The sequence below is a fragment of the Harpia harpyja genome, chromosome 1, assembly GCF_026419915.1.
Source record: "Harpia harpyja isolate bHarHar1 chromosome 1, bHarHar1 primary haplotype, whole genome shotgun sequence".
NCBI lineage: Eukaryota > Metazoa > Chordata > Aves > Accipitriformes > Accipitridae > Harpia > Harpia harpyja.
Genome location: NC_068940.1, coordinates 78,895,797 through 78,923,273, shown reverse-complemented (window position 1 = coordinate 78,923,273; position 27,477 = coordinate 78,895,797). Strand labels below are relative to the sequence as shown.

The 27,477-nt window shown below is 38.5% G+C and overlaps 1 protein-coding gene and 1 long non-coding RNA gene across 4 annotated transcripts; one reads left to right on the top strand and one right to left on the bottom strand.

Annotated features, from left to right (window-relative positions):
• Nucleotides 1-2,535: 2,535 nt before the first annotated feature.
• Nucleotides 2,536-6,130, bottom strand: NDUFA4 (NDUFA4 mitochondrial complex associated). Its single transcript, XM_052801347.1, has 4 exons — nt 5,939-6,130; nt 5,180-5,268; nt 4,785-4,845; nt 2,536-2,755 (listed from the first exon to the last, which is right to left on the bottom strand). The coding sequence occupies exons 1-4, from the start codon at nt 5,978-5,980 to the stop codon at nt 2,699-2,701; spliced, it is 249 nt and encodes an 82-aa protein (XP_052657307.1). The 5' UTR covers nt 5,981-6,130; the 3' UTR covers nt 2,536-2,698.
• A 126-nt stretch (nt 6,131-6,256) lies between these two features.
• LOC128148003 (uncharacterized) lies at nt 6,257-26,925 on the top strand. Of its 3 annotated transcripts, none has more exons than XR_008237158.1 (4): nt 6,257-6,723; nt 24,423-24,588; nt 24,949-25,065; nt 25,762-26,925. It is a non-coding gene; the product is annotated as an uncharacterized LOC128148003 (long non-coding RNA). The 3 variants fall into 3 exon arrangements; XR_008237155.1 differs by having other exon boundaries at nt 24,949-25,114; XR_008237157.1 differs by lacking the exon at nt 25,762-26,925 and having other exon boundaries at nt 6,259-6,723; nt 24,949-25,725.
• Nucleotides 26,926-27,477: the final 552 nt, after the last annotated feature.

Below are 27,477 nucleotides of genomic sequence, written 5' to 3'. Positions count from 1 at the left end.
AGTTATAAACTAGGGCCGAGCACATGCTTTGGTTTTACATGGAATAAATGGTTCCTTTGTCCCTAATGAAAACTCACAGTGGAAAAAGGTAAGCAGAATTTAAGGCCTTGCAGGACTGGAATTTTAGGAGTAAAAACAATGTATGAAATAACAAAAAAAGGAACTGGGGACTAACAAAGTGCATTTGTATGTTTTAAAAAAAAAAAAAAAACCACCAACATAAAAAAACCTCCAAACTACTGAGGAAATAGTAACAGATCACAGAACTGAGTTACTAGGATAGATCTATCAACCCATAAGTTAATTATAAAATATCAAAAATTGTCGAACTTTTGTTTCAGGGATTTTAAGAACACACACTGTCATACTACCAATAGAGTTGATGAATTTCAATGTTTCTATGTCCCAAAGCTGAAGATTTAAGCAAGTGCTTAACTTCTGCCCACACAATAATTTAAGACAGCACTTAGAGTAAGTAGTGTGGCCTAAGGTCTCTATAGGTGTGAGGGTTCAACCGTAAGAAAAACAGCTGCAGTGAGAAATTAGTCCCATGGAACCAGAAAATAGCATACTATGTTTGTATGAAAATAATATGTTATTGGTTGAGCTGCTAGTTCACATAAAATACACAGCATTCTTCATTTGACTTGTTTCTTTTTGGAAATCATGTAATATTTTTCAATTACTGAATATTTCAAGCATTAAAGATTGAAAAAGAAACAAAATTCTTATGACATTTATTAGTTTTAACTTTGTCAGGTTACAGTGACTACAGTCTGTTACCATTTAATATAGGACAGAAACATACCGCCAAAAGGAGCAAGTCTCCCCTCAAGATAATGGCCTTTAGAATGAAATATGATGGTTTTAACTTAAAAGACTTAAAAGTTTTGCGTATTTTCAGCAAGTATGCTGCTATGAGTAAAGAGGAAGTAGCATTGAATGAATTGCCTTGTTTTCTAGTCAAGCCATAGTTAAAGCTTTAAATAGATTAAGTACTTGCTAAATATATTTTGAAATACATCAAGGGCAGACTATTTATTTTATCTTAAGTGCCTTTATTAAGGAAGACATAAGCCTATACCCTCTTCAGCTGTGACCAAAAGCAACAACCTTGTCTCACCTTACCAAGAATCAGGTTTATGTCCTGGATATTGGTCTGTCTTAACGTCCAGAGAAATGATCTGCATTTGAAGATGACGATAACATCAGTAAAATCCAAAAGGACTACCAACTAGCAAGTTATAACACTTTCCATTTTTACACGACCTACTTTTGAAAATGAAAAGTGTTGCAACAGAATGTTCTACTTCCTAAAAATATTTGGATTCAGATAGCAACCATAGTCCCCAAGGACGCTTACAGACTTTGCCCACCACTGTAAACATCATCTCTGTCATAACACTCATTTTCTTCTTCAGACTCCATGAGAGCCTCTCAAACCAGCAAGTGAAAACTGGAACTAAATCCACCATTTTGGTATATAACAAAAAGGAAGGTAATCTGAACTACCAAATAAACCCCATCCAATTGACCTGTAAGAATTTTCCATATAAAATATGAAGTCTTTGCAAATACGTTATTTTGCAGTCAATGACCACAGAATAGTTTTTATTCTCCAACAAAAATTCTTGCTACTCAGTTTCTTTGAATCTATCCTTATTATTTATAACAGCAGCTATGGTTATCTACATCCTGAGTCCACTTTAAGTGGACTGAAATCTATCAAGACAGGAACAGCTGTACTCTGTCAGATAGTCCAGTATTAAATCCCTTACCCAAGGAAATACCAGATGTTCACAGAAAAGCACAAAGAAGAACCTGCCATAAGTTACAGACTTGCAAAGACATTGTCTTCCTATAGCAAGACTCAGCCAAGTACTGAAGTATGAGAAATTGCCCTTCCTGAAAGATATTTTTGTTCTCACATGGAAATCTAGTTATTTCTCAAATCCTGTACCCTGTTCTGCTTACTGTGTGCTTTCCTTCCTTAAAAGTGTGATCCACAGGAAATCTTGAATATATTCCTAGAATTTTATTTTTTAAATATTTAAGATCGTCTTCTTGTTTATTAACAAACTGCTTATGACTTAAAAAGAAAAAAAAGAAAGAAAGAAAAGAAACAAAACCTTTTGCATTCAACTTGGCCTTTTTTTTTTTTCCCCCCTTCCCTCCAGCAACATATGGCAACATCTGTTGCCTCTCTGCTGGACAATGACTTGTTAGCATTGACTTGTCTGCTACCAAAACTTCTTAAAGTGGCAAGTAGAAAAATTTAGGTGCAATTAAAAAAAATAATATATATACACACACATATAAATACTGGCTTTCAAGTTCTTGCCGTTTGTTATACTGCATGAACATCCAATTATTTCTCTGAAGTCAATGGACTGAGTGTAAAGCCCATCAAGTCAACTTTGCTTTCTTGTTGAGGAAACATGAACTGGCTTTTGCTTACTATTTGACTGATCATAGAACAAACTGTTAATAGGAGGATATTCTCATTTTGCAAAATTGGAGTAAAGAGTAGACACGTCAAGTTTCAGACATTTATTAAGCCTCATCAAAACACTTTCAAACACATGACCAAGTGCAGCGTGAGGCACATTTGATTATTTCCTGGATGATTAAGCATGACAATTGTGCGGACGGCTTCCGGAAGACCTTTCTGTGCAGCTTATGGAGATGACTGTGTTGTTCAGAAGTCAGGACGGTCCTTTTTCAGTCTACTGTAGTCTACATTAACCGAGTAGAACTAGGAAAGAGAGGGGGGGAAAAATGAGTAAGAAGCTCAACTATCCATTTGCCATAGTATTTACTAAAAAACAGGCATCATTTGAACTCATGTCAGGAAACTGAAATCATAGTTTGAGTCTGTACACTAGACAAAAATAAATAAATACTTTGAAGAGCAGTAACTTTTTTATATTATCTTCATTCTGCATACAGTATTAGAAGCTCTGCATTTAAAATGAGACAATGCTCATGTCTACAACTAGAGAAAATCCCACAATCTCTCTTCTTTAATCCCCAGAATTAAAAGTCCATTCACACAAAGTTCTTACAGTACTGCCAAGTTTATCCTTTTTTCCCAAAATCTATGTGCTCCTGTATACCGAAGGCAACACCTAGCTTGCAAATTGGCATAAAGCACGGAGTATGTGAACAGATAGTGTCATGAGGGAACATTTAGAGCGGTGCTGCAAAAGCCAAATTTGGTTTAAGTAGCTGCATCTAGAACTGCATGGCATGACAAGGAGGAAGGAAATAAGACCAGACCCTTTCACACTCCCAGTTTGTATTAATAAAGCTGGATCCCATTACAAGCAATTCAAAACAGCCCAGTCACTGAGGACAATGAATTTACAGAATAAAAGCATATTTTGGCATTCCAGCCTGACTTGACATCAAGCATGTGATGCTATAGTTTTTCTTAAAAAAAAAAAAAAAAAAAAAAAAAAAAAGAGTAAGAAATACTTATCTATTAGCTTGATTATTTTTAGTTATGCCCAAATTCAATTTTTTTTTGTTTTAACTTCCTCAGAGAAAACAAAACAGCCTACAGCACATTCAAATTACAGCTTCCTGTGCAACTCCTACAGTAACAATCTGGTCTTCAACTCTTTTCTTTGGGAAGACTGAGAAAGTTGACATGACAAAGAGAAGTTATACAAAAGAAAAATGGTTTCATCAAAAGCTAAAACTTGTTATATCAGAGGTTTTTACTAAACAGTCATCCTCAATTTAGAGTATCAGCCTTGCCATTTCCCACAGTGCAGATTTGGAAAAAAAATCCCCAATGATACACACACCCAAATATGGTAAACCCTGAGGTTGTGTTTGCATGCTAAGACAGAAGGGGAATGCTACACAAGGCATGCACTCTTCAAAAGAATTTGTGCTGCGCACTATGTTGAATTTGCCTCTTTTAGATATTTAAGAAACAGCAACATTCCAGAAGCAGCAATGAAAAAAAAGTATTATGTTCTTCCTGGACCCTTAAGGGAACTGCAGCATATTTTATTTTGGAGTGTGTGGGGTTTCTTGCTTATTTCAATGACTGGAATAGTAAGGTATGGTACTGAACAGACACCAGCTTTTAAAACATACTAGGTTTGCTTGTTTAGTAGCTTGAGAATAATCTTAAAATATTCTTAAGAGGAATCTACTAAAATACCACTTTAGTAAAATGTGATAAAAACATTATTTCTGTAAACTGCCAAATCTTTTACACATCTTTGCATGCTTCCTCATTAATTCAATGAAGTAACTTGAATATTACTTAAAGAACATTTCTATTGCATCCAGTTACTTACATACAATTGTTTTTGTTTTCAAACAATCAACTGTAGAACTGAGATAGTGTTTATGTTAAACACTGCCATTTTCCTGCTTTGCTTCTCATGACTAAAGGCCAATAGTTTAGAGCTTAGAAAGCTTTAGTCCAGAACTTATGAGGTTTTGTCCTTCTCCCTGTAGTTTATTTCTGAGTATTATGAGCTAGAATACTCTTCCTTTCGCATAGAATTCCTCTTTTTCTTACAGTGCAATATATATGACTGCTTCTATATAGATTCCTTTCACCCCATTATCAACCAACTCTAGGAATGCTTTAGACCTCAAACTTGTCTCTCTCTGCTCTGAGTTCTAGAGACAAACAAATGTTGCACAGCAGAGAAAATACAACACTCATTCAGCTACTCTCCAATACACTCAAACATCCTAAAGCAATAGGCTACACCTTCGGTATCATGTTTCTTAAAAATCTGTATTTTTCATTTTACCTTGTACTGGTCACTGGGAGACAGTTTGTTCCAAGGTTCTGGATTATTTTTCTTGTCCCAGCTATTGACAGAAATGCAAGATATGAGAACACGCTAAGAGAATCACACTACCTTCAAAATAAACAAAATCTGTAGGTGTACTGTAGCTATTAGGCCATGGAGAATCACCCATCCAAATAAGTTTCCACAGAAAGAGACACAGTCCTTTGTCAGCAGTCTCTAAATATCATATGGTATAAAAACAAATCTCCAAATCAAGGAAATCTACACACACTTAGTGGCATTGATAATGTAGAAAGACATTAAGGCCTCCAGAAACATAAATACCAAGGCAGTGATGCTGACTTTGGTACATACAGCAGAGAACTGGGCGCTGTGAATTATTTTATACATACCAGACATCAGGGTTGAACACTGCCAAACGCATGAGATACAGGGCTGCGCCAACACCTCCAGATCCAATGATCAAAAACAGAGGGATCAACTAGAACAAACAAAGAAAAAAAAAATAAATGTCACACCATAATATAACAAAATAACATTATTACATATCATTTCTGACTACAGCAATGACAAACCAAAGAACAAGTTCACACACTTTGAGCCATAATGCACGGCCCTCTAAAACCCTGACATAAACTCCCTGTGTGCAGGGCATCCCTGGGGGCAGAGAGGAACTAGCAGCTACGAAGAGGCAGACATGAAAAAAAATACTGCTACATGCAGAACAACCAAACGTCCCATAACAGCACGTTTCTGAAAAACCAACATTAGTTCCTCCACTGCCCAAAACAGCCCCTACCGTCTGCACCCCGGATGATAAAGTAAGAAAACGGGGGCGGGGGATGGAGCAAAAAAGATGAGCAGGAAGAATGGATGAACCACCTTGAGCCTTGCTGCTGCAGCAGCAGCAGAAAGGCCCACACATACCAGAGGGAAAACGGGACCTGGCCGAGTCTCGCCGATCAGCCGCGGCCCACTCGAGAGGCCAGGCATCCCGGGGGAAAGGAGACAGAGGAGCGAGGAGGGGGGCGAGCGGCGGGGCCAGGGGCACCGACCGCCAGTAGGGGAGGGCGCAGAGAGGGGGCGGCGGCACGCCGGGGCCGAGGCGCCGCAGCCCCCGCGCCGCCAGGGCACTGCCGCCGGGTACTCACGCTGGGGTGCTTCCTGGCGTGGCTGACCATAACGCGAAACATGGCGGCAGCGGGCGCAGGCGAAGGTCTCGCTCTCTACCAGGCTGCGGAGCCCGTCCTACCCCTTCAGCTGCCGAGGCCCAATGTCACCCGAGGCCCCCGGCGCGGCAGGTGCCCGCCGCCGCAGCCCGGATGTAGCAGCTCCAGAGTTCGCCTGTTCGCCCTCCGCCGCGGCCCGCCCCCCCCGGCCAGCGCCCCGCGCCGACACCGCCGAGCGCCCCGGGCTTCGCAACTCCTGCGTTAGCGCAACCCCCGTCCGCCCGGCCGGCCGCGCCGCTCGGGGAGCAGGCACCTGCCGGGGCACCCCGGGCCCGCGCCGCCGCGGGGAGCGGAGCAGGCGCCAACGCCGCCTCGCCTCGCCTCGCCCAGCCCCGCCCGCTACTGAGAGCGCTGTGGGCAGCGCCTGCGCCCAGGGCAGCGGGTGGCGCGGCGAACAGCGGGCGGGCGCTGGCAGGGCGAGAGGAGCCTCCGAGGGTCGGCTCCTCAGGGTCGCCCCCCTCCCCTTCCTGGGCGCTTTCCCCTCACACCGCCTTCGAGCCTCTGCCACGTAGACAGGGGCCAGAAGCCGCCGCAGCCTGCCCGATAGGCGCCTGCCCTCTCCTCTGTGGTAACGGCACCGCTTTGAAGGTGTGCGGCGGCGCGCGGGTGCACAGGCGAATACCCGCGTTCGCCTTCTCGTCTGCGAGGCAAACCTCAGTGCGGAGGTCTGTCTTTACCATCGCCCGGGTTGAGGGGGTGGTTTGAAGGTGAGACAAGAGAGTTAGGGTTTCATTGACTTGAAAAAGAGTGAAATTCATCGTAAAACTGGCAAGTTAATTATTCTGGTACAGGCAGGGTGGCAAAAGGTGGGTGCATACACAGTGTTGAGGGAGACCTTCGATTTTCAAGTTTAGTGTACACATGATACTCAATGAAAAGATTATCTTCTGCAGGCTTATCATGAAATGTTTCCTATTTTGGCCAAGGTTGGGTTGGATTTCAGTATTGTTAGATCATTATAAATGAGCAACAGGGCTACTTACTGTATAATACTAAGTGTGTCCAAGTGCTGCCCTGGTTTGGTCCCATTGCTGTATATCATAATTTTATACAGAATTGGGAACCTAATGCCTATCTTTGGGTAGGATCATTAGCCACTTTGATATGTGATTTCTTTCACAAAAGGTAACCCCAAAGGTAAGTTTGCACCCAGTCATTAAGAAATTCATCTTTAGGTAGAGGGGATATCAGCATGCTGCTAACCTAAGACAAAAAGAGTCCCTTTTCTAGGTTAGAAGCAAAATTACATGAATGCTAATGGTTTGTGTGGATGTGTATCAAAATAAAATTTTGAAGTAAAAAATAATGAAATGGCAGAGAATAAATGTATTTAAGCAGATGGATGTCTTTTATTTCACTTACTGGTTCCACAGACTGGCTTCTGCTTATTTTCAAGAATTGTCTCAAATTGTCCCTGTCACAATAAATTCTAAAAAAAAAAAAATCATATTCCTTATCATTCCATAATCCAACCTTTTTCAGTTTGCCAGAGCCAGTTTAATCCAGCTAATGGATGGCCATGCACAAGACAAGAATGCTGGCAGTTGGCCATATTCAGTAACTTGTACAGATACATTTGACAAGTCATTGGATGACACCAGAAAAATTATAACAATGGAGCAATGCAATCCTATTACTTGCCTCCCTCATTTGTTGCAGAGTTGATAAACAGAAAAGGAGCATAGTTAGTGTGCTCCAAGAGTCTGTTAACTGTTTCAGTATAGATTATGTGGTGGGGACAGTATTTTTACATTTTTTCCAAATGAAAAAAGCAATTTGCCCATGCAGTTAAAAGTATTGAAAATAATTGTATCACTACTATTTCTTCTATGAGAGAGAAATACCTGAATACTCCAAGAGTAACTTGGAAGATTACACTGCTCACCCTCTAGTACAGTACTTGAGCTTTTCACCATATATCTGGATCACAGGAAACAGCAGTTGCCAAAGCAGCTGCAGGGTAACCAGGGAGAGACCAAAGGGTAGCCAGTAGCCATGTGGGGCTGCTCAGCAAAACTGACCTCAGACTGAAAGAGTGCTTTCTTCTGCACAGCTGACATAAGGCTAAGTGGCAGAAATTCAGAGACTTTGAGTAGCCCGTTTCTACGCTACTACGGGAAGACCCATCAGGGATACATTATTTCCACTAGGCATCTCTCAGGCACCTATATTTAGGAAATACATCATGGGTTTTATATGCTTCTCAGTATAGTTTTTTTTTGCAAATGATTTATACTTTTGTTAGCTTCTTGTACTTCTATGAATTTAAACAGAGGCATAGTACTGATCAGTTTGCAAAATTTGTCATGCATTTTATGGGCTTTCATAAATTTTAAGCATTGTGTACATCAGCTTTTATTGCCTGGGCCTGTATGGCTCAGCTGGTTCATTGTTCATATACACGTATTATTATTAATGTTACTGGGACTTTATGTATGTTAATGAATTTTACAGACAAAAAAATTGAAGTGTGAAAACAAGCAGAAAACAGATTCTTTCATTATAATTTCAGAAATTGTGAGTTAATATTCTTAAAGTATACCCAGTGCAGGCATCGCTAAAAATGCAATCTCTCAGTTGCTTGGCTTGGTGAAATTCTAAGCATAAACTCAAGCCACCTCTTGGCATCTTGATGGTGGATCTGTGGTTCCTAGAAATACCTACTTAGCAGCCATGTTTGTGTGCTTGAACTATGCTATAGTTCTATAAATTGTATGTGTTAATTTATAGTAATGCTGTCAATATATTGGCCATACTTGAAGACTAACAATTTTCTATTACTCATCAAGAATCCATCCATTCCTTTAGAGTGAACACTAGATAAAGAATTTTACCACTCTTTTATCTGTCGCTTAGCTCCTCAAGCTGAAAGTAAACACATTTATTTCCTCTTAAAGTTTGGTGTCTTTGTGTTCAGACCTGACAATTAAATTTATGATGCTTTAGTTAGACTAGTCACTTCTTTTATTCTGAGTAAAGTTATTTTTGTGTAGGTTTCTGCTTTTTAAATAAGTGAATCCATAAATCCTTCAGGTATTTTGGCAAGGTTTTGTGATGAACCGGTCCATTAAGAACTAAAGGGCTAGATTTGCAGTAGTGCTCAGCACTGCTGAAAATCAAGTCCTCGGGTTATTACAGTGCTTTATCATTTATTTTTTCCTCTTTTCTTTTTTTCTCCTGTACAGCCTCCCCTCGTGCCTTCTGTCTCTCACTTGTCCTTCTTTGATTGCTATCAGATCTTGTTCCTATCCTTAGGCTCATTTGAGCTTTTGGTTTCAGAAACTTTTCTTCTATTAAGATGCTTTGTTTTCATATTTGGTGGCCTTCCTGTTTCTAAAGCCTTTCTTCCCTAAACCTTACTTGTTATTATGAATCATATATCCACAGATTTCTACTCTATTTAACATCAGTTACGGTGTGCTTCATTTTTTTATACAGAAAGCAATCAGGTTTAGCCACAGGTATAATTGTGTCTGATCTCCTGAAGAACAGGAACATGAAGTCATAATACAATCACAGGTTATTTGAAGAATTGCACTCTTAAGGTTTGACAGAATCAGTTGATTAAAAACAAAAACAAAACGAGAGACATAGTCACTTTGAAGTTACATATTTTAATTGGAGGAAAACAGGAAGGAAAGAGTACTAAATTTGGAGATGTTCTAGTTGGTCACAGATCAAGAAACTAAATTCATTGTGAATTGTCCTATATCATCAGGACACTTCTCTGTTAATCAGAACAATGTATAAACTGACGGTTTTCTACAGGACGTAGCAGTTTTGGGAAAAAGGCATAGACTTTTAAAAATAATTCGTAGCAGAGAAAAGGAATTCTAGGAGAGCAAAATGTATTTAGAAACTTTGGGGAAAAATAGTAAAAATGGAAATGTAAACCCTGGCATACATGCAACAAATACACAGGGATTTTTGTGATTTTTTTTGTGGTTTGTAATTTTTTTTTTAATGTCGTCTTGTTCCCATCTGTATGTCTGTTCCCACTGTTGCAAGTCCTTCTATTCCTTTCTCTGCACTTAGTGGGGGGCAACAGCAGAACAGGTTATATGTATGCACACCTCTGCCAAACCCATTTGGAGTAGTCTGTTTACATCTTCCTTAAAGTCCGACTTACATTTGGTTTTAACACTGTGAAATGGAGTGGCTGCATATTCTATTTTTGCATCCCTGGTCTAAGGGCAGTAAGGGAATTTAGGGGACTGAGGTGGATGCATAGGGGCAGTAACATTGCAATATAGCATCTTGTGAGAAAACCTTCCATCTTGTGATAAAATCTTCCATTAAGTGTAAACATTGTAAATATCGTAACAGTTCTGCAAAAAAAAAGTTGAAGAATTTCAGCATGTTACAGTTAGTTAAGTCAAATGTTATGTTTACAAAGAAAAAAATTTGAAAGAAAAAATTATGGATATAGACCAGATTTTTTTTAAAACTGCCACAAAAGTATGTGTAGCATTTAAGAGAACTATGGTGAAAGGAAAACAGCTACTGACGTCTTGAATACTAACAAAATAACACAAGGGCTATAATGAAGAAGAAATGAATAACAAATGGTACTGAAATATATGCTACAGAAATATTCTACTACTTCTCTCATTTGTATCTGTCAAAAGTATGGGTTGATAAAGCTTCTTGTCTCCATACATCCATTAAAAGTAAACAATAATCTTAGCATTATAAATAGATTATTATTTTATTAAAAAAATCCCAGCTTCAGTTGGAATGAGTTTATATAAAGACATGTTATACAGCATAACCTGCTAGCAACCGTATAAGCAAAAATTCTGTTAAACAGGCATGCTAGAGATCTGGAAAAGAAAAAACTTGGCGACAGTGGTTGTATGTTCTATTATTAAGGGAAGAACAATTTTCTAGAGTTTATAATCTGCTCAGCAAGTCGAATAATATTCTATTAAGACAGAAAAACTTTTTTTTGGCTCACTTGCATTTATGTATATAACTTATGCTTATTCATTTATATTACAAGTACAAATTGTGTCCTGGATTTTTACAGTGCTATTTGTAAACTTAAAGATATTAGCCCTAATGGACAGAACTTCTCTAATACTACACTTCTAGTGTACAGCTATATAGACTGCTGTAGCATTAAAGTAATTATTATTACTTTAAAGCAAGTAAATCCTTACTTTAAAATAAAGGCTTTTATTTTAAAATGAAAATAAATACACTCTTTACACAAAGAGAGTGAATATGTACACATGTGCTATTTAGCAAAAGTGAAATTACCAGTAATAAAATGAAGAAAGGATTTCCTTAATCTTTCTTTCCTGAACTTAAGCATCTTTTGGCAAAATGTGGATGTATTTACATGTATTTAAAATTTTGTCCTTGAACATAATTTTTATAAAATCCCAGTTGCTTAGTTTTCTTAAATTGTTAGTGGTGAAACTGCATAAAAAATCTCGAGGAAAGTTTGTTGTTTGTCCATGCAGAGTATAAAAAGAATCACTGGGCGGGACATTTCTTAGCATAAAAATGCTCTTATCCATTCCTTGCATAGAAAACCTATTAAAATGTATATTTCACAGGGAACCACGTGGCTATATGGGTTGTTCATAATGGAATATTGAGGTTTTTTACCTGTCAGTCAACAGATTGAAATCTGTCTCAATTCAATCTCTCTAGAGAGTTTGGAGCAGCAGGGGCTGAGACAGTGGGAAGCACCTCAGGTAACAGATCCCGCAGAATCAAACAGGTTAAAGCACCTGTCACCAGCAAGACTTCTTAGCCTACTGAAAAGAAAACATTTCAGTTGAAAGACTTCAGTAGTTATGGGAGAAAAACAGAAATAGAGATGTGTAAGAGTAATAAGACATTCCAAAACGGATTAAAATATTCAGGTTTTAAATACCAACATTTATAAAATGTATGTTTTGGGTTTTTTTAAATGCAGTATAATTCTGTGACTATTTAGGAACAGAAAGCAAGAAAGAGAATGACATGGCAAAAGCAGAACAGCTGAGAATCAAATACTTAAAAGGAACTAAATTGTGGTCACTGCTTACTCTCTAGGTTCAAGAGAGCAAATGAAACAGCTGGTCTTTATATTTAAAATAGATTTTGTTTTAAATTATATAATTTGCCAAAAGTTGGGATGCAGAAGTACAGACCCCATGCAGCTTGCACCCAACTGGAAGGCTTGAACCTGACTGGAAGACCACAAGAAATTATTGGAATGACCCCCCCCTAAAAACTATGCTGATTCAGTGCCCCTTTACAGATAATCTCTTTCCTGCAATTGCATCCATAGATGGTATTTCCCTGTAAGCTGCTCTTGTGTTTGATTTGAAAAACCATCTGAACTCTATAAATAAAAGATAAGTTTAATGGCTCAATAGAAAGTCAAAGAAAATGCAGAAATGTAGAAAATGTAAACAAGACTAGTACCTGGAACTGTTTTTAACTAGGTGCTGCCTCAACTATTTAACAACTTGTTAGAGACAAAACTGCTTCTGTTTCTAATGCCTATAATTGTCATAAAGTTTTTGATCTTTCCTCCTAACACAGGAGGTTAAAGGATGCTTTTTAGTTTCTGCTGTGGAGTAAGGAGAAGCACACTTGAATAATGCTTCCAGGACCATTCTGTGCTGTTTCTTTTACATACGCTGGGAAAGAAATAGGTAGTCCTTACAAGTCCTCTGCTCTGATGTTCAAAATTTAAGTTAGCCTTTAATTAATCTTTTGTTTGCTTATAGTTTTACCAAAGTTTACTCAAATCTTAGCTGATTATTTTTTTTACGCTGGGAATCTACACTGACTGAGACAAGTTACGGATTTCCAGGGCTGGCCTGACAGTCAGGTTCACACTACCAAGAACTATTATATTTCATCAGCTATTGGCTAATTATTTATAAAAATCTGGTTAGAGTCTGCTTTCTGAATAAAGCTGTTCTTCTTTACCAGAAAAGAATAATTTGGTATTGACAGCCCTTTCCAGGACATATTGCTGCTTAGGAGAAACTGATGCAGCTGCCACAGGAGTTACTCAAGCAGACAGTCTGGGAACAGAGCAAGCTGCTTATAAGCAGCTTCTGAAATGTAAAAATATATATATATAAAAAAAGTATAATTGACTGTGAAGCAGCTGTAAGGAATGATATATGAGATGTTCATGTTCAGTATGTATTCTAAACATTAAAGAGAACAAAGAAACATGAAACCAGCATGTTTACAAAGTATAGTCTTATTGCTTTTGTATTCTAATTTATTTTTCTGTATTTTTTTCTTTAATTGATAATGTCAGTATTTTAATGGAAACACAATTTATGGAAAGAATAAGGTTCCCAAATCTAACACTTTCAATAAGCCAAAACTTGTTCTCGTTTAAGACAGTGATAGAGCCTTTAGAGGACAGGATGAGACATAATTCTGATCAAGCTATTTTCCACAAACCTAGGCTGGAAAAAATCTCATCTGTCTTCCACTAACATGAGTCGTATGCTTTTGTTTCCTTTATGGAAAGGGTAAAGAGGGATTCTTGCGATTTATGATACTGCTATTTTGGAAGTAAGAATGTTATTCATGTACTTTCCAGAGAAAATGTTATTTGCCTCTCTTTTCTGCTGTAGTTTTTAGAGGAAGGTTAATGTTTGCAAAGTAGAAAGGTTTACTGAATAGAAATTGCAAAAGAATGTTTTGCAGGTAGTTTAGAAATCCCATATGTTTTATGCATTGCAGCAAGAAGAGACACGTCAATCCAGCTGCTAATAGCAGATGACAGAGCTATTATTGATTACTTGGGGAGTCTTTGAATTATGTTGCAGATCCTGACACTGCTGGGTAATACAGAGCCATCTGAAAAGCATGAATGTGGAGCGTGTTTTGCTTGTGTTTCAGTGAATGACAGTGCTGTGGGGGCAATACGTTTCACAAAACTTTAGAAATGCAAAAGTTAGGGGTTTAGTTTAGGCAAGTCTCCCTTCTGAAATCAGTAGAAAGATACAGGCGGCTCCCAGAGGCAATCTAAAGTAGAGCTAGAATAAATCACTCTTTCAGGATGTCATCCTTGGCCCTTGCCAAAATCACTGGAGATACAAGCTGATGCACAGGGATAGACTTCAGCTGCATTTTAGAAGGTGTTACTGGACAAACCTCATGCTTTCATTACCCTCCAGAGCAAAACCAAGGTACCTGCAGTATCCTGGTATGAACCTGGTAAGACCTGGACAGCTTCTGCAGAACAGCTAATATCTGTTTCTTGGTATTCTCACATGGTTCACACCGTGCAAAAACATTAGTCTTGGGGTTCCTCCTACAAGGGATATGATGTTGGACACTGCAAGGACTGATGAGTTTTGTAAGCAGCTTGGTTTTGCAGACAGAGGCATTTATAACTGAGGATAAACTATTGATATCTTGGCAGTGGTTTAAACCTTTTCCTGGCTTTGCCGCCTGAAGTACAATTTAGACATAAACAAAATCTGCATGGAATGGCATAGTGCCAGGTTCTTGTAAAGAAGCAAGTAGTGGATCTCCAAGCCATCGCCCTTTTACAATTACAGTATCTGCAATTATCACATTCACTTAAACCATAGTACTTTGTGCAGATAATTTCTAGCGTAGTGGAATATGAAATCCAGTCCCAGCTTGCCTCCTTTCTGGGTATTAGCCACTAAATAAATATACTATACTCACTGTACTTGGGAGAAAGGAGATAGGCCATGTTTCAGCCTGGATGCAGATTGAAGTGCTGCATTGTACTCTTAACTCATCTGCCACAAATTTTGAGAAAAGACATTTTTTGTCTGTATATGCATTTATCTAGATTAGTACAAAGCTCAGCGTTGTTTCTAAGAATACAAAGTATCCCATGATCTCTCTTTAATAAATCACAAAATCTCTATCAGAAGGGGCATGAAAGTAATTGCTTTGGCTTGCTCTTGAGTTTTACTTGTGGTTTTTTGGAAACTTCTACTCTGTTAAAAATTGTGTGATGTGCTAGTTACCGAGAAGTAGTATTCCCGTATTATCCTTTCTTTAAATATGGTTTCATTTAACTATAGGGAATTGTATTATTATATTTATGGGAGAAGGATAATAACATGTTTTGATGTGTGACTGAGCCCATCCTCTTCTTTTGAAGGATATATACAGCATATCTGTAAGATTCACATTGTCTGATTTCATGAAATACATAGCTGTAATAAGACTTCTGTGCAGGATTTTCTTATTTTATTTGAACAGCAGAGTCTAGACTGAAGTGAAAATGATGCGAAGGGGAAAACTACAGCATATCTTGATGTTTCTTCTTATATGTACTAAGACATCAAAAATTTTCTTTCAGAACAAGCAGAACATAAAAGCAAATTTAATTAAAAAGGAGTTTCGTAAAGTACTTTCATTTTTTTTCTATGAAATGCTGTTTTCATCTCACATCACACAAGAAATCAGATTAAAGACAACAGAATGTTGTTTGTTTACTTGCTTGTTTCAGAACATCCTTGGTCCAAAAAAGTTGACTCCTGTCTTTCACTAACCTGTTTGCCTAACTTACAAGCTTGTATACTTTGAGATGTTACTCCATTGATGCTGTCTCTGCCCATCTGTTTTTCCTCTTTGGGACTTGCCCTTAAGAAACACCTCCTTCAGGCTGCCATCCCTATTTACGAAGACATAAGCAGAACACTAACACTTGTGTGAAAGAGCTGTCTTAACAAATACATGTAGTACTCCTAAAGTGTTCAGGCACCCAATACTCTTGTCTTTTCTCCATGGAATGCAGAACAGATGTGGATGAAATGAGTAAATTTTAAAATTGATATCTTCTGCAAGCATAATATAAAATGCTGGAGTTCTGAAAAGCAATACCCATGACAAAAATGTGTCTCATAGGAGATACATTTTACACAACCTCTCCACAGCAGAATCGTTGCTAATTAAAAAAAAAAAAAGGAGGCCAGTCTAGAGATGAACTAATTTTTTTAAAAGTAAAACAAGTAAGTCTTTAAAAGAACCATCTGTCTTATCAAACTTGGATTCATTGTATTTGTTTGTAGGGTAAAATGAGCTTTGATTAAAACTTGGCCAAAGTGAAATGACTCATGTGATTTAAAATCAGAAAATTCCAGTGTTTTAAAAGAAGTAATCCATACTGCATCTTCTAAAGAAACAAATCAGGACAGTGGGAATTTTTGCCCCGTCTCCCCCTGTCCACTCCCCCATTTGATCTCTCTCCCTGTCCACTCCCCCATTTGATCTGGGAAGGAATGAGGCATGATTTTCAAGGTCATAGTTCTTTTAAATCAACTTGCTGGTATACTGTTTCATGACCGTGGAGTCTGGAAGAGAGAGAAGAGTCATTTGAGGGAACAGAAAGGACTGTGTACTGTGGATTCCCCGAATCTTCTTTCTTTAGAGCCACCTTGAGTCATAGAATACAAATAAATAGTAGTGAGAACACAGACAGGTATGGTTTTATTACATGGACCAGTAAAGGATGTAGTGAATCACTAAGGCCAAGGTTACACAGTCATTTTAATTCACGGTAAGTCCAAAGTGTTACTCAAGACAGTTTTATCTGTCCTTTGCCCTTGGCTACTCATGCACTAGCACCGGTTCACATAAGGCTGTGCAAAAGAGATGAAATAAAAAGTTTTTATCTGGATCAATTCCAGCTCATTGCTGATGCTAGCATAAGGATGTGATTGCAAAAAGCACCTGGGAGAAGCAAATGGGAGAGGCGTGATGGGATCGTACCCTCTCACTACAGGCCTGACTGATCTGATCATGTAGCCACCACGGGCTGTGTATGTCACAGCTTATCTAACATGGACTGCTGGTGAGCTGGGGAGTTGTGCCTGCTTTCCTCTCTTCCCACGTGTTCTGTCCCTGTGTCCCTGCCCCTGGCTTGCACTGGATCAATTGGTCTTGGAGCCACAGGGCTTCTTGCTAGGGTAGATTTCTGTCAGATCAGAATCTGGCTCACTGCATGGTTGGATAATTGCAAAATATGATGCAGGTATTGAGAACGGAAGATTTCATGGGAAACTGCACCCTGCCATCATTGTGACTAGGGAGACATCACTATGGTTGGACATTCTCATTTAAAAAAAAAAAAGTAGTTATGTCAGTGTAATTGAAAAGAACTTTTCTATTTTAATTTTTACAGCATTTCCCGCATTTGACAAACATTTAAAGCAATCTGGAAATAGATTCCATTCTGTATTTGATGAGAAAAATCCCAATGGCCCCATGTTTTTTGTTTGTGTTTTCTCTCCCTTTCCAGTAAAAGTATTGAAGGGACAGAGTTTAATCCAAGGTCTCTTATTTGTCCCCTTCTCATCTGGGAATGGGAAGAGGAAGGGAATGAGGAAGGGGATAGCAATACTTTTACAATTAATTAAAGAAAAAAAAAAAGATAAAGCTTTGGCAACATTTAAGAGGACAAAGAAATGTCCGTCTTCAACATCAGAATGTTGTTGCTGCTAAATTTCAGAGACTGTAACAAACGAGCTTCTGAAAACTCCTCTATTATTTTCTAAAACTAGGCTATTTTCTGTTAAATATTTTAAATAGGGGGTTTCTGCTATTTTGCCCTATAATTGTCACAGTGTAATACATGTACTTAATCTGTATAAGCATAAAAATTATCACCGCTATAGGATGATATTTAGCATACAAATACCTCCATGGAAGATGGAATGGAATCTTCTAGCGAGAAGTCTTGCCCATGTTTGGGACTGAAGATGTTCAAGTCTCTTGAGGATCTCTTGTTTATGAACCATCACAATTACAGTAGATTCCCTCTCCGCTCACTACCACTAAACCCTCCAAAACTGAGTACTGCCAAGCTAGGTTTCAAATAATGTATAAATAAATTAAAAAAAAGTCAGTGTTTCTCTTTTTAACATGGAATAGGTCATCACTCTGAATGTCTGGCTCAGCAATACAACAGTATGGAAGAAAATCTGCTTCTTTTTCAGAAGTCCCACAGCTTCCAGGATTTCATCCCAGTTCTCAAGAAATACTTGAAATTGAGACTGACCTGTTAATTATTAAATTAGCACTATTATTTCTGAAACATTTATACCTTGAAATATTTATTTCACAGTATCATATAAAACACAATTACACAGAGACTTCTGAAGGTCGAGCTCTAACAGGGACTGTTCTGGGGGCTCTGCCATCACTTAGGAAGGTAAAAATCTCTTTCCCTGACTTGCATCTATTTTCAGGAACTTGTGCTTCTTGCCAAGCTATTGATGGTAGCAGGCCATAAGACTGGCCTTCGCTGTTGTCTGTTTTCTCCCCAGCCACAGAATGAGATCAGATCTATCAGTTCTTGCTGCACTTTCCAGGCAAGGTGCCAGTATCTCTGCCATATGCTGCCAGCAGGGTATCTTAACAAAGATGTGTCTTGGTGATTGTTTTTTAAAAAAGAAAGAAAACTGTGTATATATGTCTTGATGAAGTGGAGCTCTAACATAACCGAAGGCCTTTTGGTTTGCAATAAATTGGATCTTAAATCAGCGCAAATTCTTAAAATTTTTCAAGAAAAAACTGCATAATTTGGCAAAACCATATTAAAAACAGATTAGTTTCTATAAAATCTGTGATGATAAAAGACATCTTCTGTGTCTTTGCTACACATTCTGGTAATCAGTGAAATAATGGATATTAGAGAAAGGAAGCAAATTGATTCCTAAATGTCACAATTACATTTAACAGAGAACATTAAAAGCAGTTATTTCCTTTATTGCTTACTGGTTTTATTATTTCATTATAATTTCTCATACAAATCCAAACCAGGCCAGCTCAGCTTCTTTTGTTTACAGATAATAACTAAATAGAATTTAAAAGGAAGCTATAGAAACCCCTTCAGTAGAATTTATTTTATAGCAATTCACAACAGTTTTTGTCAGTATAGCTGAAGCATCTTTTGTCCTCAGTGAGACCAAAACAAGATTGTATTGGAAAAGCTTTATGTGAGAAGGGTCATTGGCACTCACATTCAAAGTAATTATTCTTGTAAAATTAATTAACTTTTTCTTTTAAATCCAAGCCCTTAGAATACTTCCCATTAGTAACAGCAGGTCTGTGCTTTTTATGTTCGTTGTGGCAGATGTTCTTTACATCCCAGATTTTTTCAGAACAACAGAATGGTTTGATGGATGAAAGATTGCATCTGGAAAAAGTGTTATCAGTCAGTGTCATTAAAAGCCTGAGCCAGAGCCCACTGAAATCAGTGGGAATCACTGGGTTATGTTCACATTTTTCATATCTTGTTAAGGGGGAAGTATGTCTTGATTATTAAAGAAGATTGGAATGATATTCTTTACTTGTCCTGCACATAATTTCTTTCTCCAACAATGGGGAAGAGAAAGGTTGTATTGGTGGAAGAATCTGTCCTTGCACATATAGATGGCTGGGTTTGTGATCCCGTGAGGCTTGCAGGCTTGCACAGTGAATACCAGGTGGCAAACCCCCTTGGGGAGTCTGGATAGGCTCCTAAGAAATGCCGGGAAGGGGTAACTGGTTGTGATGTACCAGTACTATTGACAAAGGGAAGAACATTTAAGCAAACATGGAAGCTAAAGACTATGGTTTCTATGATAGTGTTTTGTAAAATGCTTCCTGCCCTCCTTGGGACCATGGGAAGTGGTGGAAAGGCAGATTTTTTACTACCTTGATTGGATAATGTAAGTAGGAAGAATGCACATTCATCATGAATTGAGAACAGTTTCACAATAAAGGGAGTACTTTATCTGAAATTCATCTGAATGAGGTGCCAGGGAGCTGCAAGTGGGAGTTGCTCTGTAAGGGAAGGTGAACAAGGAGCTGGTGCTGACAGCAAAGCAGAGAGGGCACAGGGCCCAAAGAAAAAAGAGCAGAGCAGGTCTGGTGATGGTAACCAGGGTCAGCCAGTGGTTTGATGACTGCTAGCCAGGTACATAGCAATGAGGCAAGTCTACGGTCACGGCAGGATCAGGCAAGATCCTGGTAAGATCAGGCAAGGCAATAGAATGTTGTTCAGGCAGGAACCACGGGTAAGAACTGAGCTTAAATGCAGCTGCAGAGCTCCCCGAGCAAGGCTTCTCCTGGCTCTTTCTCACACAGCTCTTTCTCCAGAGTGTGATCCAAGGTCACAAGGCTGCATCACATCACTGCTTATCTCGAGCACTGGCAGCCAAACTGCCCTAGGAGGGTGAACAGCCTGTAGGTGCAGGTCCTTAACAAAGAGTGACATTGTGTGATTTTAAGTTTGAGACTTAAAATCTAGAAAGTCGTAACTGAGCATTTAAACTGGAGACTGTGGAAGAGCTTACAAATGCACAAGAACACATGGCTCTGAAATGGTGATGCTGCTGAAAAGAAAAACTTCGAAGTTCTGTATCTTCCAGTAAAGGATTGGCCAAAGGATATAAATCTCAGGCAGGAAATGGGAAACTGAGTGTTATTTAAATGAGTTCCCAAGACAGGAACAAAACAGAGGTACTCATAGGCAAGTGCTAGAAGTTTAAGAAATAAGATGGAGGAACAGGAATGTCCTCCCTTACTTAAAAAACTGACATAGCAGACATTGGAAACTTGGTGGGAAGAAGACAATCAGTGGCATACTGTAATATCAAGACAGAAAATATACAGGAGATGATAGAATAAAGTGTGCCCAGGGCTAAGAATCAAATGAAATCAACTAATAAACCACCCCACTGAATTTGTATGGATTGACATTCCAGACGTGAATTGGACCGAGGTAGTACTGGGTCTCTCTTAATAATCACCCATAAAGGATGGCAACACAGACTGCAATATTCTGAGAAAAATTGGGAAGGCAGCAGTTGTACTGAGGGACTTCAGTTATCCCCCCTTCAGACTGGATGAACATGATACTGAGATATAAGCAGAAATGAAAATGTTAGATGTTATGAATGACTTTTTCATGGAATAAGTGGTTAGTGAGCCCACATCCAAAAATACAAACCTTGACTTTGTACTGAATAACTAGCAGGATCTAATAAAAATCTAACTGCTGAATTGCTCTTCTCTAACAGTGACTATGCACTTACTCAGCATTCCTACAAAGGCGGCAAATCTCAAAACCCCTACACTTCTTGTGCTCTACCTCAAAAGGGACATCTAGAAAATGAGGAAGCTTCTTAACAAGGTATCTGAAAGGGATAGTCCATGGAATTAAATTCTCATAGGCATGTAAGTTACTGGAGAACACTATACTGGAATCACAGCATTAGTGTTTATCACCTATGGAAATGAGAGAGAAAATATAAAAGGAAGCTGAAATCGCTTTCCAGCAAAGTCAAGGAGAATACTATAAACAGGAAGGAATCCTTCAAATTGATTTAAAACAAGAAAATAAAAAGTATCATAAACTCTAATAGATTAAATATAAATTCAATTATGCAGAATGGAAAAAGAATTTGAGAATCAACAAGATAAAAGAATCTAAGTTAGTACTAAGTCATATTTCAAACACAGCAAAAATCATGTCAGCGTCTATTGGGCCAGCGGATGATTTGTATGAAACATGTACTTGGGAGATGAATTCTTTCCATCAGTATTTTCTGTGAAAAAGAAATGAAGATACTCCCATGCTGGAGTGCTGTTCTCTGGGGGAAAAGGGCTCAGCAGACAGCCTGTCTGAATTTGAAGTTATTGTGGAAGCAGCCAGAGATAAATATTAAAAAAAAAAAAGATAAAATGCTCTGATAAAATACTAGGAAACCACCACTATCACAAAAACTCTGAAAGAACTCATGTATGAAACAGTTCAACTACTAATGGTGTAAACTCTTACTCAGCTGGGCAGTAAATAAAATAGCAGATGAAATTCAGTCTAGATAAATGCAAAGGAAGTGAAATGCAGTGTAGATAAATGTAAAGAAATCAGTGCTTCTGAGGAAAAGCAATCCTAGCTTCACAAATAAAATGATAGACTCTGAGTTGACTGTTTCCACTTAGGAACAAGACCTGAGGATTACAATTGTTTTATGGAAGTGTCAGTTCAGTGCAGTCAATGTTCGCGCCATGTCCCAAGAAAAAAAAACAACTTAAAAATTACTAGGAAAGGAATAGAGAACAAACCAGAACACATTATTATTCAACTGAATAAATGCACTATCTGCCTGAATTTCAGTGCTGTCCTCTCATTACAGAAAGGCTATATATAAAGATTGGGAAAGATTCATAGAAGGAAAACAAGGGTCATTGGAGAAATGGAAGTCTATCTCAGTCACACTATCAGAAGTGACTGTGTCGGCTGGGATCCTTCAGCCTGGGAAAGAGATGACTTGGGAGGTATAGCAGAAGATGACAGGACCCAGGTTCAAAACAAACAAAACAAGGTTGTTTTCATACCTAAGGTAGCAGATCTGTGGAATTCTGTGCCAAATAATGTTGCAGTAATAAATAACTCTACATGGGTTACAAGGGAGAATGGACAAGTTCTTAGAAGAAAGATTCTTAGAAGAAAGAGTCACTACAGGCCACTAAATGGACAAACGACATCAGGATCAAGTAATTTCCAAAGCTGAAAATAATTGGAAGTTTGGAAATTAGTAGATAGTATCATAAATACTTGCTCTGTTCCTGCTTTTCTCTGGCTGTCCACTTAGTCTAGATAGACCCTTAATATGAACCAGTACAACACCTCTGTAGTCTAATAATTTCATAATTCTGTATTATTATTAAGTATTCTTATTTTTTTATACAGTGGCCCAAATTATATGTACTTTACAAGCAAAAAGAACATGGCTTACTTTATGAGCTTGCTATCTGAAAGTCACATGATAAAAATTATTAATATTCTTTCTATAGCTTTCATGTCTAGGAGCTTTAATCATGACTCAAAATTCTGCTACACCTGAAATAAATCATAGACCAAAAACCAATACAGAAATGGAAATACTAAGTCTGCCCCAAATGGATTGGAAATATAAGCATAGAACAAGAAACAGAAACAGACAGCTATAGCAGGGAAGCACAAGTGAACTGTGAGACAATGTGAGAGACAATATCCATTGCACCTTAAAACTTTTTGGGGGAGCATGGTGGTAGAAGTGTATTATGAAAGGAAAAATGAATTGAGTTTGCAGGTATTTACATGGAACATATTTTAAGTATGAAGGATGCCTGAAAAAGAAACCACCAGAAACTTGTCTGAAAAATTAACAGAGAACAGAAGGCCAATACATAGTGTTAAACAAATTTGTATGGCAAATGTCATCTGCCATAAAGAAATGGCAGATGAAAGAGTAATCTGTGAAGTGAACTGAAATCAAACCCAAGAAATTTATGACTGATGCAGCAGACGTGAATTCACTGGAGGGATAAAAATGGAAAAGGAACATGGTAGAAGCTGAGAAGAATCTTTACAATAGATACGGCAACATCAGAACTGCATTTTTGAAAACCAGAGAAAGGAATATTGATGTAAATGAGAAGGGAGATGAGCCTAGACGAGAATTTTAGCTGAATGGGCAGATAAGAAAGCTGCATGTGAGGTATGTTTTGCATTGTATCTTTCAGATGTAACTTCAGTGGCAGGATCTGCAGCAAGGTCTGTGTTGAGGATGATGTCCTTTGTATGGGCATGAGTGACAGGGAGTGGTCTCATAGTGGCTGAAAAGGAGGTAGGCATATAGAGCCAGGGTAAAGGTGGGAAGATCTCTCTTTTAGCTATGTCAAGCTTGAGCTGACAAAAATCTAAAAAATGACATTTTTTTCTTAAGTTAAAATAGCTGTTTGATTAAGGGGTTGCAGGGCTGGAACTCAACAGACAGTGGGGAAGAGAGTGTATGGAAGGCAGGAGTCTGCCGCCTATGAGTATCTATATGAGCACAGGTACCTTACATGGGATCTGACTGCAACAGAAATACATAGATCCATCTTTCCTAATCCTTGGGTTTAACACCTGCATCCTGTATCAGCAAGTAAAAGAGGGAGTAGGGCCCATCTCTACCTAATCCTAAAAAAAGACACACATTACTTAGCATGACAATTCACGCAGAACTAAAGATATAAGGTAGCTCTAATTCTAATATTTCTTAACCTTTGCAATCTTAATATATATATTTTTATTTAATTCAGAAAGCTCTTCTATTGAAGATATATACTGTTGGTTTTTACTTTTCCTAGCCTCTTTTACAACACGTGTACCGCGTAATCAAAACCCCACCATAATTAATGGACTGACGCTGAGCGTGGCCTAAGGAGTGCAAGAAACATCTTAATATCTGATGGGAACATTCCCTGGCAGCATTTGACTGCAGTAGACCTTGTAGCAGTCTGTAGTTTATTATTTCAAAGTCTTATTGTTCAGAGACTATAGATACTGAATTCCCTCCCTTTGTAATTTAAAACAGCAAGGACATCTGATTCAGTCTTTTTCTCTTTATATTTTACCATATAATTCTAGACAAAAGAGCAGAGATCACTGAGAGATGTGCTTGCTGTAATGGCACAGTTAAAGAGTGAAAGCTGGAACAATTCTCTCTGGAAAGACTTTTGAAGAGGTCAGTCTCCCTACTACAGATGGCGATGTTTTGATGGACAAAAAAAGTTTGCTGTTTGGATTCAGACAGGTAGGTCATGGCTTTAACTGTCTGCTCACTGACAGGAAAAAAAAAACAACAGATACAAGATTTCATACTATTATTTCTTCATTCACAGTTGATGGATAAGTTAAAAACATACTTACTCTTGAGTTTATTCCCTAGGTGAGGAAATGTTGTATTATTGTATTTCTTTCTTTGAAAATGTGACACTTTCATTAAACTAAGAATGATATTTTTAAGGTAATTTATGTGAGTGTGACTGTATTCTCTGCTGACTTGCTATTGTGTAACTCCTTCTAAAATGGTCTTTACAGAACCACAACAAAGATTCTTTTTTTCTTAGGGCAAAAGTACAGTCCGAAGATATTATTTTCTCTCTTTCTCCAGCAGTTGAAGCGCAGCACTGAAATGGAGATTCAGACACCTACTCTTGCAACAGGCTGTGTACTGAAGGCTCGACCTGAAGAGAACCACTGGAATGCTGAGATAATTGGAAGACCTGACGTGCTTGACATGACCTGATATCCTGAAATATTTCTAGGCATTCTTTTAGGTATTATGTTAGTGATGGAGCTGCGATGACGTTTTCATACTAGATGTACTATTTCAGCTCTTCATAATTTTGCTCTAAAAATGACCTTTTAAGATAATTTTGTGTATGAGGGTAGTACTTAAAGGTGCTAAACTGACAACACTTACAATCTATTTAATGGATATAGCAACATCAGTACCGTGCCCAGCTCCCAGCAGTGTGCCAGTAATACCTCATTTTTTCAACCAAAAAGGCAACTGAACATTTCAACATCCTTGATTATCTGCTGAGATTGGCAAAGGCCTTGCAGAAATAAGGGGATCAGACATTCTCTCTGAAGGCTTCTTTCATTTGGAGCATGAATTCTCCCTTTTTTTCCCCTTATTTGAAATAGTCTGCTAAAGGAGGTTAGCATCTACTAAGAGGGACTTATCTTTTATTAGATGTTTTAATAGCCAGAAACTTCCAAAGAATGATGATCAAAAGATAAACTGATAGTTCTAGTTAATTTCTATGCTGTACATTTTATTTACTTCTAATTAGTAAATTTGGAGTATTTGCTGGTAAGCCCTATGTTTGTAGTGCCCAGAAGTTTAGCGAAATAGTGAATAAATTTTTGGTACTTCACAGTTCTTTTCATTTCATTGATGTGGTTTTTTTCTCTTCAGGAATGAGGGCAAAGTATGCAAGCTGACTACAGAAGATAAAGAATGTGTGCATGCTACTTTCAGAAATAAAAGTAAGTGTGAATATTCCTCTGGAGAGGGAAAAAAGGAGAGGAAGAATAAAAAGAAAGATCTGGGACACAAAAGAGTAGGACAGAAGGGCTGAGAGGGCTTGAGCCATGGGACAGAGTACAAAGAGGGAAGGAGGAAGGAGCAGTTGGGCAATGTGAGGTGCTGATGAGGAGCAGATAGAGGCAGGCAGCCATTAATTAACTTCTGCTTGATCACCTATTCTTGTCATAACTGTGTAGGTAGAAACTAGAATAATCCTAGCATTGCAGGCTGCCCCAGAGGGCTGAACTGAAAGCCAGACAGTCCATCCATCTGCTTGGACTTTCACGTTTAAAGGAATCATAAATTCCTTGACTGCTCTACACGGTGCTCCCCTCCCCTTGTCTGTGTTACGTGCTGAAAGCCCTTATTCTTCAAAGCTGTCTGTGTCCCTCAATCAGCTCTTCTACATAAAGCCAAATTTGGGGTCAGTTCTGTTTACTTTTCCTTCCTCTTACATGTGATTTGAGTTGTCCTGTCAATCATCGTGTATCGGACAAGATCAGGGGCTTGTCCATTGGCAGGCAGAGGGTTCTGCAGAACTTGTTGCTGCACGTCAGCATGGATCTGCAGAGACTAAACAAAGGGATCTGAGCCCTGCTACTTGTGCTATTAAGACTGAAATTGTGTGTGAAGAGAAAGTAGGATGGAGATGCCAGTTAAAGGGAAAAAAAAACCTTAAGGAGTAAAAAGCTAAGACCTATGCAAGTCCTACTGGAACAGGGAAGCTGATGAGAGTTTTGAAGGAAAGACTAGACTGCATGGGCTGACAGCATATTTGGCCAGGGCTGGCAAAACCAGATTCAGGAAAGGAGTTCACTGTGCTGTCAAGCTAAAGAATTGGTGGAGGAAACAGGACGTGCCAGTGTGAACACATCAACTATGGATGTGATAATGTGCTACAAAAAACCTAGGAAATTCAAGCACAGAATGAACATAGCATTCACATTTTTCTTTGGAATTTTCTGCCCTTCCAAAATACTCAAAGTCTGAAACATGGAAAATTATTATTGAAAGTATTTCAGATGCATAATTACATCATAGACCAACTGGCCATTTCCATGCTCTATTTAAAAAAAGAATAATAACATACCCATAACACACTACCTGTCTTTGCAATACAAGGATAAGTTTTGGCTCTAGAAAGGCTTGCGTGGGTGATACATGTAGAGCTGCGCTAAATGTAGTGCAGACTCTTGTCACAGGCCGTATACTTGCCAAACTTCATGTTCCCTCCATGCTTCATCATAGAACTAGTTCGACCCTACTTGCGTTTATCCATCGTTAAACACACATCTTCCAATATGGCTCTTACAATTCTGTCATAAGTTTTCATGTTTAGCACTATTCTTGATCCTCTTGGAGAGCTCGCGGAGCCATACCAGTATGCCAGAGCATCAATTCTTTAAGATGTCCCTGTTCTTTTAATTACAAAAACAAGTTTGAGGAAAAAGCCAAAAAACACATTCTTCCCTCAGTTTGTTTAAACACCTCATAAAGGTTTTGTGCAGCTGGCTCATTTAACGTGGGGGCCTGGCAACACAGTGTGTGCAGAGATAGGGATACGGGAGTGAATACTGCGTGTGCAGAGGGGCTGGGCTGGCTCTG

Bases quoted from the DNA above. Each gene is read 5' to 3' on its own strand.
- NDUFA4 (XM_052801347.1), bottom strand. From the start codon at position 5,980: ATGTTTCGCGTTATGGTCAGCCACGCCAGGAAGCACCCCAGC. The intron at 5,269-5,938 runs GTGAGTACCCGG...TGTTTGTTCTAG, and splicing joins ACGCCAGGAAGCACCCCAGC to TTGATCCCTCTGTTTTTGAT. The intron at 4,846-5,179 runs GTATGTATAAAA...TTCTGTCAATAG, and splicing joins GTGTTCAACCCTGATGTCTG to CTGGGACAAGAAAAATAATC.